A 15,596-nucleotide genomic window follows, 5' to 3' on the forward strand; every position below is an offset into this window, starting at 1 on the left:
AAAACCCTAGGGGCGGAATACTCTTTTTATGAATATATGAAATTTCGATTATGCAAGTTTTCATTTCACATTTTCATAGAAAAAGAATTGAGGCACAGGTCATATATTCCAAAAAATAAAAAAAAATTGTTGACATTAACCTAAAGGTCTTATAATTTTGACAAATTTGCATTCCTTACACCCCAAGAACGTATGCAGAAAAAAACACACATACATAGTAGCACAGCAAGAGTATGACCAAATCAAAACGGGTGCTCGGCAAGAGTTGAATCTGCTCGATTTCGAACGAATTTTGTTTCCACTGAAAATCGAGAAATTGAGTTTACTCGTGCCTAATGTTTGTGCTAGCAAAAAAGCTCTAGATTTTTGTAATAAATTATGGAAGACATTTTACATTGGTTAATCCTTCGTTTTATGAATATAGAAAATGTAAATATGATTTTATTCATAAACAGTTTTTGTTCGCTTTTTTCTATTTTAAATACAATTTATTTGCTATTTATTTGATACTAGGTGTTTATTGTTTATATGGGATAATATAAGCACGTGACATAAATAATAAAATAACGTCGATAAAATAAATGTCTGAATGTGTGCATGTATTAACTTCTATTTAGGTCTTCAAGAAATAACATTTCCTTAAATAGATGATGGAGTGAAATGTTGCTTGCATATTGTGACAACAACTAAAAACCCTGAATAATTTGTTGGAATCCAATTTTTGTATAAGTTATTATTCGCTTGTGGTAGCGGTTATGTATATACATACACTTAGTCTAAGTCAACACATGTAATTTTGAATGTACTCTCTACACACAAAACAGAATTGGGATGAATTAACGTTGTAAGAAAATACACCAAAAGCATCGAAAAGTCTTTATAATTGATAAACAGTCCAAAACTGGTCGGTTCAATTCTTTAGGATAGTTTATAAATGTAATGAAATGATAATACATTTTGTTTATCCAGAGGAATACGATCATCATATACTAAACATCTACTGGGTGAGGTGAAAAAACTGCAACCAATTTAGACTGTTGACATTTCTAAGCCACTCGTCCGACATTCTGGTGAGAGTTTTCAAAAAAAAAAAAATGTTAGTCGTAATGGGATTCAAGCGTGATAGTGTGATTTCTTTATATTTGGCTGGAAAACCAGAAGTGGATATCGTTAGAGCACTCCAGCATTTAAAAGTGAATAAATCTTTTGTGTCTCGAACCATCGCTCGTTATAGTGATACTGGTAGCGTAGCCCGACGTCAAGGAAGTGGACGAAAAAAACTGCAACATCAGCGAAAATAGTTCGAAAAGTAAAGAACCGACTTGATCGAAACCCGGGTCGCAGTGGCCAATAAATGGCTCGTGAGCTGAACATATCGCAATATTCCATTCGGCGAATATTGAAAAATGAGCTCGGTGTAAAACCATTGAAATTCCAAAAAGTGCGAGAACTTACACCGCAGCGGAAAGAAAATAGACTCAAAAGAGCTAAAGAGATGCTTCGCTTGGCCGAAAGTGGAGAACTGCCGAATTTGGTATTTACAATGAGAAAACTTTCGTTGTCCAGCACGATCATTTTGTTTGTACACAAACAAAATGATCGTGTTTGGACCTTGGACATTCCAACAGAATTCAGCACCATCACACTCAGCACGCGCCACCCAAGAATGAAATGAAATGGTGACAAATTCGAACAAATCTAAACTTATTCTGAAATCTGATGCCATTTCCGACATTTATTACTTTCATTGAATAAAGTTTAAAAAAATGTAAAAATTATGGCATTTGACTTTGTTGCAGTTTTTTTTATCTCTCCCTGTATATTCCGGGAATATGTGCGTGAAAATAGATTCGATTTTACCGATCGAGTTTTTTCTGTACATATTATATCAATGTTATGTGCTTTACAGAGAAATGTTATTTACATAAAACCTAATGTAATTAAACTTCTTATTTTCCAAGCAATACAAATATGAAAAAAAATCAAATTAATATGTTTTTAAGGTATACAAAATTTTTAAGCATCAAAAATAGTTATTACTATATCGCTGGCAGTTATCGGATCAAAATATCTGAAGTCTACTCCATACTCTGTGGGAAGGGCTTGTATAATCTTTGAGGGCAGTTTTTAACTGGGAAATATTATGTTGGATATTCAAACATTAAAAATTCTTCATCTATATCTACAGGGCCGAACCCATAGTCAATGAATCAATGTGGAGGGATATGTTACAATTAGTTTTAAGCTCCTGGTGTATTATGACAGTCTACCATCATAATTGCAAGGGGAGTTTTCGGCGTGAGAATGGTAGGGGATGTACCTTTAGTTGAGGATTGAATATGGCTTTTAGAAAATAATTCGATTCAAGACCCAGGTATTTGTTCTTTATTTAAAATAACATATGTTTACCGCGGATCAATTCTGCTTCATTTATCAGTGAAAAGAGCTTGGATAGGTCTCTCAGAAAATATTTAATGTGTATTCCCGCTATATTGGATTTCCGGATATTGGACCATTATTACAAACACTATATACTTATTGTATTGGTATTTTCTTAAAAAATATAATGCTTTATGAAGTAAATTATATTTTTCTGATGAAAATAGGGCACGTTGTGATCGAAAAAGTACGTTTGTACTTTGTTCCATATTTCACAACTAAAATGTCGTCCATGTAACACACACTGTTTGGAATTTAAAAATATGGAAAATTTGACACTGCATGAGTTTTACATATGAATATCAGCTTAATTGACGATGTTTAAAGATTAAAGGGATTTATTTAAGAATACAAGAATTCTAGAGAGAATTTGTTTGTTGTAAATTGTTGAATTGGCTGAATACGAATTATCGTTGTGCCACTGTATATGAAAAGTGATTCTTTGATTTGTTGGAGTTGTTTCTACAGTTTTTCTGCGTAGAACTTTCGCTTCAAGTTTTGCCTAAAACCATCTAAGATAAAAAAATAAATGTAATATTTATAAAACATTTTTTTTATTTTTAGGGTGATTGGTGGCTGGCGCGCAGCAAGAAAACCCGTCAAGAAGGCTACATACCATCCAATTATGTTGCCAAGTTGAAATCCATAGAAGCAGAACCGTAAGTATTTAACAAGTATTTCCCATCAAAAATATCCCAATAATTAATTGTGTTGCGGGTTCTTGCATTCACTAATATCGATGCCTAAAAGTATGCAACATTTTGTTATCGTATTTAAGTAATATCAATTTTGTAGTTTTGTTTCACCTCACTCACAGCGGTTACGCATAACCACACACTTGGGCGGAACTTTAAAAATAGATTGGTTACAAATATGATCAGAGGAATTTTTATATAAATGATGGAACAGATGCTCTAGCAAAAGAAATTTATTTAAATAAACTGATCTGTTTTGAAGAAATATTTAAAACATTTTTCTACACATATTTGCATTATAAAAAACAGTTGAATAAATGATTAACATATAATAATGGTGATATAGACAACAATGATTCGAAGAATACTTTTGTTGTGTTTTGTAAGTTTTGTTGCATATTTTCATTTGATGTTATAGTTTACCTTATTACAAAGTATAAACAATTATATTTATTGAAATTAGAAAATATGTTTTCTAGTCAACGAACATTTCTTTTTATACCCTCCACCATAGTATGGCTGTATATTAAGTTTGTCATTCCGTTTGTAACACCTCGCAATATACATTTTAGACCCTAGAAAGTATATATATTGTTGATCAGCATAAAATTCTATGTCGATTTAACGCTGTCCGTCCGTCTGTGGAAATCTCTCTAGCTTCCGAACGAATTGAAGTAGGTTGATGAAATTCTACTCAGATGTGTTTTTGGTCTGCAGGCCGCTAAAGGCCTTATTCACCAAAATTGTTTCAAATTTCGTATTTGCAGCTCGGAACAGATACTATAGCCTGTGACTGAAAATTCTCTTTGCAGGTCCAGGTTTATGATTTTTGCAACATTATTCACCGGAATTGTTTCAAATTTCCTATTTGCATTTCGTAACGGGTTCTATAGCATGTGACCGAGAATTGTCTATGCAGGTCCAGGTCTTTGCATAGCTCCCATATAACGGTACCTCCCGATATTAGGTATTTTGTTGATTTTAACGACATTATCCACCAGAATTGTTTCAAATTCCGTATTTGGATGTTGTAATAGTCTATGACAAGCATGCCTATGCAGGTCCTCCTCTTCGCATAGATCCCAAAATTACTTAACTCCATATATGCAGTATTTTTGTGACTTTTTTGACAGCATTTTTCATCGTTAGTTTTTTAATTTCCAAATTTCTTCCCCATGGTGTGTATGTTCAAAATTCGGCCCGGCCAAACTTACTGTTTTTTAACTTGTTCTTTATATTCATGGTCACTAACATAGCAAGAAGTGGAGGGAGACACGGAATTTTCAAGTTTGTTTAGTTTTTTGCCAATTTACAAATTCTATTTTGAAACTGTAAAGAAGAATAGGTCTCAAAAATATGAAATTACGTGCAACCTAATTTTTATTACCGGATTGCCTGTTGATCGTTTGCTTCAATACCTAAGAATCTGCAGAAAGCTCGTTCATATTAAAATGACAATACATAATTTTCTAATTAAATGTAAACCTATTTCATAATGCAATTAAACACCTATATTATCTATGCACGTGATAAAATAACAATGGAGCTTCCATAAACCGCTGCTTAAACTGGCGGGGCTTTAAAACTGGTATTCTCTGTTTTACCTTATGTTCAGTATAAAAATGTCAGTGAAATACCAAATTGATTCAATTTAAGGGTTGTTCGCTTATTAAACTACGACTACTCGTTGCTCACTTTCGTTTCAGGCATCAATAAGTTCTCTCATATTCAATTCAATATAATTGTGTTCTCCTTCGCAATGTGACCTACAAAAACTTAACGACTTTTATCTTTTTTTGTATTCCAATGAATACCACTTCAAATATTAGGGTTATATTAAGCCCTTGTTCAATAAATCAATGAATTTTGTTGTCCATTTGTAGCATGCTAAACATCGTATCCCTTCCTTGCAGTTGCTTCGATCATTTCGTGGTTATTCAAATCATACTCCTTTCATACGTGGTGTCATTCTTTCTCTGGACGTCGGCAGCATTTTAAGCGGGTCCCAAAGATGCTAAATCTTGTATTGTACGTTGTTTGGTACATCTTAACCCAATTTCCAGAAAAATAAATATGTTTTGCTGTGTGAATATCTTCTTCAAGTCATTTTTCATTTTTAGCTGGTTGTTTCACGCCAGCGCCGAAGAGCGCCTCCTGTCTGAAGTGGCTATCGCATAATGATATTGAAATTTTTAATTTTTTCGAGAAATCATCACTTGATTTTCGGTCCATAACTCAAGTGAAATGCTGTGGCTATGTTTCATTTCATTATTTTGCCGATTACCGCAACAGACGAGACTTCCTCCATATATTATCGTAATTGTGGCTTTCGTTGGCTCCATTGTTTTGCTGGCTTTCTGTTTGCATTTGCAGGCGTCATGTGCATTTTATTGTCTCGGCAATTTCTTTTCTTTTTCAAGGAATTCTCATAATTTTCTCTTAATGCTGTTTAAGAAAGAAAATACAAAAACGGATAAACATTGGAAATTTCCACAACGATTTCAAGGAGATCGAATAAAGCATTCCAGATGAAATTTGTGTGTGTATGCGTCTTTAAATAAAACAACTTGATTTTATTATTTTATATAATCAGTGAATTAAATGTATATGTATATACTATCGTTATTAAAAATTTAAAAATCTTATCATTCAGTTGAAGCCAGAGTTCGTACTATTAATATACGAGAATTATTGAAGCGTCTGACGATATTTGGATTAAACGTAAAGTTTTTTACACCCTCCACCTTTGTCATTCCGTTTGTAACAACCCTAAATATTCGTTGTAGACCCCATAAATGTATATATATTCATGATCTGCATAAAATTCTAAGTCGATTTAACGATATCCCTCTGTATGTCAGCTTCAAAATTTGGCAAAACAAATTGTATTGTGCCTAGGATGGTTGGTATTGAAAATGCGATGTATCGGACCACGTTATTTTGATTATTTTTGCCACATTTTTCCACGGCTTTGTCTAAAAATTTGCCACATTTTTCTACGGATTTGTCAATTGTCAATTGGTATTTCTGGTTCGTAATGGGTTCTAGCTCCACGTCCACGTTTTCGTATATATTATTATTATATATATTTAGGTCCACATTTTTCTATAGCGCACATATAACGATACACACCGATATTCGGTATTTTGATAATTCTAGTCACATTTACCCACGAAATTGTTTTAAATTTGGTATTTAAGAAGATTTGGTAGATGACAATCCTTGAGGTATAAAATTGTCTTTAAAGGTTCCCGTTTTGGTATGGCTCCCATATAACGGTCTAACCCACTTTATCCTTTTTTGGAAAGTTTAACAGCATCATCCAAACGACCTTACTAGTATTTGTAGTTTAAAGTGGAACACAATTGAATTCAGACACTTTTATATAAAAATGTTTTCGTTATCCAAAGGTGGAGGGTATCAAATTTCGGCCGGGCCGGGCCGTTCTTGTTATTTGTTTTTATATGAAAAAGCCTTCCAAGGCCGCAGTGAATACCAATAACATTTTTGATGCATCATATTTTTGAATAGGTCGCCAATTTACGTTTTTTGTGCCACATTTAACTCAGGCCTTTTATATTTATTCCACTTAAGTTTCCTACTAATCTCTATTATATTGCTTCCGGAAATATTAATGATGCAAATGTTAGTTATTAATTTCCCCAACCGACTCAATGAAGAGGACTTTTAGGGCATTTTTAGAAATAGTTTAACTTTCTTATGAAAAGTGCTTATAGTTTATGAAAGTATTATCTAAATTGCACCACAAAAAATCGCAAAATGGAATTTATTTAGCCTTGTAGCTACGGAGAGGTAAGTTATGTAAGTAAGTTGTGTAATATTTGTGTAATATTTCCAACAACTTATGTGTAATATTTCCAACAACTTATGAAATGGAGGATATACTTTATAAATAAAACAATCGGGATTCTGTATTTATCTGAGGCTCTTATTAAATTTCAAATGCTTGTGAAATCGGTTGCAGAATACAGTTAAAGTCTTCTTTTTCAAAAAATGTGAAAAAATACTTAATATCAGGAGGTACCGAAAGTACTATACGAAAACTTTGACCGATGTAGCTCATTTTCTATACCAATCATCCTAGACACAATACAAACTATAATAGCAAATTTCTTGATTTCAACAGACAGACGGAAGGACTTAATTAAATCGAATTAGGTTTTTATTCAAATCACGAATATATTTGTAAGGTTTTTGACATATATTTGGAAGTGGTACTTACCATCCATTCTAGGAGCCGTACGAGAACGGCTTCGTTACGTTTTCCATTGGATTGAAAAAAGGAACTTAATTTTTTCTACACTTTCTCAAATGTAATTCGAAATGTTCAGCTGAAATTCCAGTTTGAAAATTCCGTTTGCAATTCGTTTGCAATTCCATTAAATTGTCTTTATTTTATATGGTTTTTTCTTAAAATTTCAAACTGAATAATTTGAATCACAAATGGAATAATTCAAATTTTAAATCGAAGAATTCGAATTAAAAATTGAAAGATTTAAAAAGTTGCCAATTACAAAAGGAATTCTAGAATTAAAATGGACATGTTACGAAATATAAATTAAATTCCCAATTAAAAAAATGTTTCGAATTACATAAAAAAAGAAAACAAATGTTTGTTGCTGTAGTCAGCAATAGTAGACATATCTATTGGAAACAGTGTTTTTGAAAAATTAGCTAATGCCGCCAATCTTTCGATTATTCCGTAAGTAGGGGCAATAGCGAGCAATAGAATCAATCCTTTGGGCAACTTGAGCACAAGCCTCAGATTTCAGATATGACGCCAGACGATATCAAAGCTTACTTAGCATAAGAAAACTTTTGTAAACTTTTCCTATACCTTTTAATATAATATTGGACAAGGCCCAGAACTTACCAGTCTTTGGGTATGGCTTTCATTGCCATATGTATGTCTGCCAATTGGATTTGGGTGTTGATTTTTTTGTGGGTTTCCCAATTATTCGCTCTCGTCTCATCGACAGAAAATAAGTACGTACAAGCAAATAGCAAAGATTCCTCCTCCAAAGATGAGGATGACGACGATGGCAATGGTGCTGATGATGATGATGGTACTGACGATGATGGTGACGATGCTTTATACAGTTACTCGCTCGCGTCTTTAAAATAACAGCTACGTTAGTTGTGCTTTCAAGGTCACAGCGAGGTTTGACCCAAATTTCGAATTCATATCGATGACAATTTTTATGTATCTAAAGTACAGCCCTGATCGAATGAAACTAACAAATGTATTCGTGCGTCGTCTGCGTGGAACACACACGCACACCATGCATGCATGACACATCACTTCTGACGGTGCTTTAAAGTTTATTGATCTTTGTCCCTATCAGCAGATTAATTGATTGCATCAAACTGAGGCTGGTGGTATTGGCGACTGCGCATTGACTGACCCAGTGCTCAATTGATCGATACAGTTAAAATTTCCCCTGGTCTATTGTTTTGCAGCATGCTCTGCTGCAAACGATCTTTGAGAATTTTGTAACAAAATATATAAAAGGTTTGGATATTTTTTTTAATCAAATTCGGTCAGTTTGGCTTCTTAAAAAATACAACAAACTTTCTTTTTCCTCGTGTCTTTTGCATTTCAGATCTGGTTTTGTTGGAAATCAATCATGATTATGCTCCCCCATTTTATAGCCAGACAGATGGACTGACAAATGGACAAAACACAGCATCAGGCGTGTGGTTAGTAAAAGCGATTAAATGAAATTGAATTAGGGTGGTGTGAAGAAATTTCTCTTGATTTCTAAACATGTAGTATATACAACTCGGCTATGATTGTGTGAGTAAATGTATCTACATATGAGCTGTTTTCAGCAGGTCTTTGCATCATCCTTTGCTGTCAATACAAATTACCTACCGATAAATTGTTCCATAAAATTTGCTGGCTGGTTGTTAAGTTAAAGGAACCACGTAACTTAAGAATTCCGGGGTTTTGTCGCACCCATCACCACAACCCCCATAGATTCCAGTGAAATGCTTGGTATTACTTGAAATTGTCAATTTAAAAAAAAAAATAATACAACATTTTCACAAAATTGAGAATATGAAAAACAGTTCTGCGAATGAATAAATTAATGGCTTATAAAAGTTGTTGGACGCAACTCCGATGTCGCCTTTGTGGCCGTCGTCGTGACGTGTTTGTGTGCATTTTGGACGTCATACGTAATCTTTTATCCATACATTTGCTTCTCTTTTGATGTATCTTTATCAAGAAGAGGGGAAATCCATTTTGGTGAGATCAATTTGTGTGCTTTTTTTTTTGTATTTTCGTATTGCGACTAAACAAGTTTGGTGAGCTAGACCGACCCAGCATATATGCTTACGATGATGGTGCTAATATGATTCATTTTGTGTTAGCACCAACAAAATCATCGATTTCAATTTAAACAACTTTGCGACGTCATCTTTTGGAAGTGCGTACCGGCATGTGAAAAAACCACACACGCACACACACGCATACACACATTCCGACTAGATCTGTTTATTTTTGTGATTTCACATTTTTGGATGGGTCTACGATAGCGCCTTGGTCAATATGTCATAATTTAGTTGTTGATTTTATAGATTTCAGCGAAAATACACTTAATAAGTTAATAATAAACAAATTCCAAAAAACAGCATTGAATAAATTAACGTATATATATATGGGTGATTCCGAAATATTTCATCTCAGGACAAAAGATTAAGTTTAGTGTATGAGGAAGGGAGAGTATTTGGTTTTGTATTTATTTACCAACGTTTGTGTAGCTCAACTTATTGGGATCTTAGTTGATTTTACAATTGGAAAAAGTACTTTATTACTGAATTCTCCTTCGGTTGTATCTGCAGAATTTATAGCTATGTGCTGGCCAGACAGGTACGCTCCTTATGCTCGTTAATTTCACTTGCAGCTATTATTAGTTAAGGGCTATGATAAGTGTCCAATCCATCCGATTCTTTATTTTTGGAATTTGTTAAAAAATATAATTATTTCTCGCAAATTTACCAAAAAATAGTCAAATTTAACTATCATGAGGTTGTGATACATATCCGTGAGGAGAAATTATTTATTTGGCATTTATAAAGCCAAATAAATACTCTTCAATGAGCTCTATTTTGCAATCCCATTGGTATTCTGTTCCCTCACCATTGTTAAAGAATAAAACAAACGGTAGCAACATTTGTAGCAAGTTTACAAGTATTGTAATAAGAACCAAAATCAAACTCTCATACACAAGCATATTAACCTCAACTAACATGCAAACATTTTGCAGTCATATGTACGGTTTTATTCCAATAGGCCAAAAAAAGTGACAACTTCATATGTTCTGCATTACCAGTATGTTTAAAAAATGTTATTCCTTAAAAACTAACAACGCGAAATAACTTATTTTCAAGCCATGATTGAGTACTGCAATACTTAATGGCCTATTTTACAATATCGGGCAAGAGAGTCTTGACAGACATTGACTTTCGACAACAATGCTCAGTTTAATTCATGCGGCATGAATTGTGCCGCTTATGACAGCGAACCATGCCATACAATAGCTTGTGTGTCTTCTAAATGTGTGAGCACGTCAAAATCGGATTAACAAACCATTGTTGTCAGAAGATCATGTCACACGAAATAAGATTTTATCTCGATCTTTCTATTTAATAGCCAAAGTATAACTACTAAATTGTCGACTACTTATTACTGTACAGGGTGAGATAAAAAACTGCAATAAAATTCAGACTGCTGTCATTTCGAAACCTCTCGTCCGACAGCTGTTAAAATTATTCCAGGGACAGCTCATTATATTGTTTAATTGCATACAAAAGCATTTTGGTGAGAATTTTCCAGAAAAAAAGTTATTCGTGATGAAATTCAAGAGTGATTTCATTATATTTGACTGGAAAAGCACAAGTGGCTATCGTTAGAGCACTCCAGCATTTAAATGTGAATAAATGTTTTGTGCCTCGTACCTTCGCTGGTTACCGTGATACCGGTAGCGTAGCCCGACGTCAAGGAAGTGGACGGAAGAAAACAGCAACATCAGCAGAAATGGTTCGAAAAGTAAAGAAGCGACTTGATCGAAACCCGCGTCGCAGTGGCCGAAAAATGGCTCGTGAGCTGAACATATCGCAATATTTCATTCGGCAAATATTGAAAAATTAGCTCGGGGTAAAGCCATTGAAATTCCAAAAAGTGCAAGAACTTACACCGCAACAGAGAGAAAATAGACTCAAAAGAGCCAAAGAGTTGCTTCGCTTGGCCGAAAGTGGGGAACAGCCGAATTGGGTTTTTACGATGAGAAAACATTCGCTGTCCAGCAGTTTGTAAACAAAAAAAAAAAAAAACAAAATGATCGTGTTTACTTGCAAAAAGGTCAGCAGAAAATGTTCACCTTCGGTTAGCCACCAGAACTCAAGCGCCGGCCATGGTGATGGTGTGAGCCGCCATAACAGCCGATGGTCGCTCTCCGCTCGTATTAATCGACCGTGGCATCAGAGTAAATGCCGAACATTATCGAGAAAATATTCTGGAGGGTGTATTAAAGCCTTGGGAACGCAAACATTTTGGCTGCAGACCTTGGATATTCCAACAGGACTCAGCACCATCGCACTCAACACGCGCCACCCAAAGTGTCGATCACCTCAAGCAAGCGCTCCGTCAAAATAAAGCAGAGCTACATTCGGGCAGCGTGTGACGGTTTCATTGACCGTTCGAAGGCCATAATTCGTGGTAAAGGTGATCAATTCGAAAAAATCTAAACTTATTCTAAAATTTGACATTTCCGACATTTTTTGCTTTCATTCAATAAGATTTGAAAAAAATGTAAAAAGTATAGCGTTTGACTTTGTTGCAGTTTTTTAATCTCACCCTGTATGGCAGGTCACCTAGGTTAACAAGCACGACTACACAAACAGGGATGTGCAGAAAATGACAGTTGCAGGACATGTGGAGAACAGAACATTGTCAAACTTTTGTGTTTGGGAAAAGTACACCATTTCAGTTCTTCATCAGATAAATATATTTATTAATTATCAAGGAATTTTATTTAAAGTGCAGAATTCCTAACATAATTACATGCAAATCTTTATTTGACCAATCAAAATAAATTTGACCATGGGAAACATACATTTCATTTATTGTAGTTGGTCAATTATCGTGGTTATCCCATGTTGAGACTTTGTATGTGCTTTCCGCTACGAACCTCTTTCAGTTCAACTACCAATAAATAAGTTTTTATTCCATGTCAATTGCAATTCGAGTGTTTCCGCATTTATTTTGCATTATTCCCTTTGACATTCAAATGCCTTCATTTGTAATTTCAATAATTTTGTTTATAATCAAATAATCAAATACGAAGCCATTTCTTTAATTCCATTGTTTGGCCCTTATAATTTAATTCCAATTAAAAATGTAGAACTTCGAATTAAAATTAAATTATTCGAATTTTACCAGTTATAAATGAAATTTTCGAATTGCAATTAAAATGTTTCGAATTACATCTACAGACCAGTAGTTGGAGTGTAACGTACTCAATTTCTCACTTTGGCGAATTCAACTTTCAACTAACGTTGTGTATTTGAAGAGATTAACGCAGTGGCCCATATAAGTTTATATAAACCTATTTTATTTTGAAATATTTGAAATTCACATGAAATGTTAATTTGAATTAACACGAATTTTTCACCACATTTCCGTGAGTTGGAGGGAGAGTACCGTTTCGGTGTTCGATATCGGGTTGTCACTGGATTGATTTGTACAAACAACAAATACACAGTCCATACTTGCTGTTGGCATGAGTGAGTTTCTAGAGAATACAGTTTAAGATTAACCTATTTTCCTGGAAGCCAGAGAGATGCTGTCGGGAAACCACGCTGGCTATGAATGTTTGTTGAAGGTCAGATTTGGTACAAGATTATTCAGTTCAATCCACTTTCAAAAGTAATAATAATAGTGCTTTCGACATAGTCATGCAGAATAAAATCCCACTATGTTTCGGAGATGTGGGAAAAAATTGTACACAAATTGATTGATTTCAAAAATGAAGTATCTTTATATGTACTAGGCGTACGTATCTCGTTAGTGTGTGTGTGTGATTTGCATACAACAACAAGCATTGTTTCGCTGCTATTGCTGACTACAAATTAAGTTGATTTCTACAGCAGCAGCAGAAGCGTTTTTTTTTTTTTTTTTTTGGAATTAAATTCGGAAGTAAACAGGCGTTGAGTGGCGTCTCGTCGTCACAATTCATCACATGATGTGATTTAATTTGGAATCACCAGAAGACTACTACCTACCCTGCCACTTGTGGGTTATTTTGATTTCTATTCAAAATTGTTATTCCTAGACCAGAATGAAGCCACTGAACTCGGAGATTTTGTCGTTTACGATTATCAGAAATCTATTTGATGGCTATCGCAAAATTTCATACCATTTTGGCATTCAAGATGCCGACTAATTGCGATCGTTAATAATTGTTTTAGTTTTATTATTATTCTATATCTGTTTGAAAATGAATAAAATTTGTCACTTTAATGGCCATAAAATCTTTCTAATGAGCCACCATAAATCATTTGCACTGGAATTCTTTGAATATTTTGCTTTGTGTGGGCCCCATCACCCGTCATCGTCAGCAGTTTGCGGTGAATAAACATGGCTCTAAATTCTCGCCATATTTTAATTCGAACACTGTATTTGATATTGCTTGTCGATATTGTTTTTCCTATTAAACACGGAAGGCATAAAATTTACAAATTTAGTTGACAACAGTAGTTGTTTTTTTGTTGTTGTTCTGTTTTGTGTTTTTTTTTTATGTGCGAGTGTGTGTGTGTATTGGCTGCAGATAGGGAGGAGGGAAACAAAAGTTTGCAAAGTGCACTGGTTTCAATGTCAACACAAGTTAACATCACATGTTGCATATTAAATTGAAAACTAAATTAAATATCGAAACAAATGCACATTTTGGGTCGGAAGAGGTTTGTTCTTTTCTAATTGAGCTGATTAGAGTAAAACTTTCTTTAGAAAGTGAACTGCTGTAAACATTGTCTACTCGATGAAGAGTTCCGGATTGACAGTTTATCGTGCCTTTAATATTTTTCAAAGACCTGTTGAATGTTTTGAGTGGTATATCTCTGCTGGGAATTTTTGCTTATCCTAAGGATTAAATTATATTTAAAATTTTTTTGAATAGTAAGAATTACATAATAGAGGTAGGGCTAGGCCTCTTTATAGAGCATTCTTAACCCACAATCTTTTTTTCTTTGTACCGGAACTAACACCGTCCTCTAGGCGAAAATACAAACAATCACAGGGGCTCTGAACTGGTTTAGTACCAATGCAAGACCGACCACCATAAACATCCTAGCGGAAAGGAAACTCGCCATTAAGCCAATAAACCAAATATAGTAGAATCAAGAATTGTGAGGACAATTAACAATTTCTGGATAATATGTCAGAGTTTCAAGAGGCATAAATCTTGAAAGTTCTGGACATTTTTAGAATTAAAGTTTTGGGCAAAAAAAAAACGCCTTATGGAATACACAGAGATCCTATGTGTTGCCGAAATGAGGACAAAATGAATAATATACTGCCGAAATGAAATCATGATATTTGTAACGATCAACAAATATTACAGGCTGTCAGTTTCGTTTAGAAAAATCTTGGCGTCTGTAATAGAGAGAAATACAGGGTGAGATAAAAAAGTGCAACAAAGTCAAACGCCATACTTTTTACATTTATTTTTTAAATTTCATTGCATGAAAGCAAAAAATGTCGGAAATAGAAATAAGATTAGATTTGTTCGAATTGTTCATTGGCACGAATTATGGCCTTCAAACGGCCAATGAAACCGTCTCACGCTGCCCGAATGTTGCTCTGAGGTATTTTGGCCCATTCCCGGTGAAGCGATTGCTTGAGGTAATCGACGTTTTGGTATTTTTTAGTGCCAACCTTGCTTTTCAAAATACTCGAGACACAATAGTCCAATGGATTGGTATCTGGAGATTTTGGTGGCCATTGTGTCCTGGAAATGAAGCGAGGAACCTAATTTTGTAACCATTCTTGGGTGGCGTCCAAGGTCTGCGGCCAAAATGTTTGCATGCCCAAGGCTTTAATACACTCTCCAGGATATTTTCGAGATAATATTCGGTATTTATTCTAATGCCACTGTCGATTGATACGAGCGGAGAGCGATCATCGGCTTTTATGGCGCCTCACAACAAAAACATGGCCGCCGCTTGAGTTCTGGTGGCCAACCGAAGGTGCACATTTTCAGTTGACCTCTTTGGCAAGTAAACACGATCATTTTGTTTGTTTACAAACTGCTGGACAACAAATGTTTCTTCATCGGAGAAAACCAAATTCGGCAGTTCACCACTTTCGGCAAAGCGAAGCAACTCTATAGCTCTTTTGAGTCTATTTTTTCTGTTGCGGTGTAAGTTCTTCCACTTTCT

The 15,596-nt window shown here is 34.6% G+C and overlaps 1 protein-coding gene across 3 annotated transcripts in view; it reads left to right on the forward strand.

The window, feature by feature from the left end:
- The window catches only part of LOC101891623 (tyrosine-protein kinase Src42A), a 118,554-nt gene that overhangs the window by 12,234 nt on the left and 90,724 nt on the right, over nucleotides 1-15,596 (forward strand). For all 3 annotated transcript variants that reach the window (XM_020034585.2, XM_005177403.4, XM_011298211.3), the window contains exon 3: nucleotides 3,004-3,098. In XM_020034585.2, coding sequence (XP_019890144.1) covers nucleotides 3,004-3,098 — 95 coding nt within the window. The remainder of the gene's footprint in view (nucleotides 1-3,003; nucleotides 3,099-15,596) is intronic.

The sequence above is a fragment of the Musca domestica genome, unplaced genomic scaffold (genome assembly GCF_030504385.1).
Source record: "Musca domestica strain aabys unplaced genomic scaffold, Musca_domestica.polishedcontigs.V.1.1 10, whole genome shotgun sequence".
Classification (NCBI taxonomy): Eukaryota; Metazoa; Arthropoda; class Insecta; order Diptera; family Muscidae; genus Musca; species Musca domestica.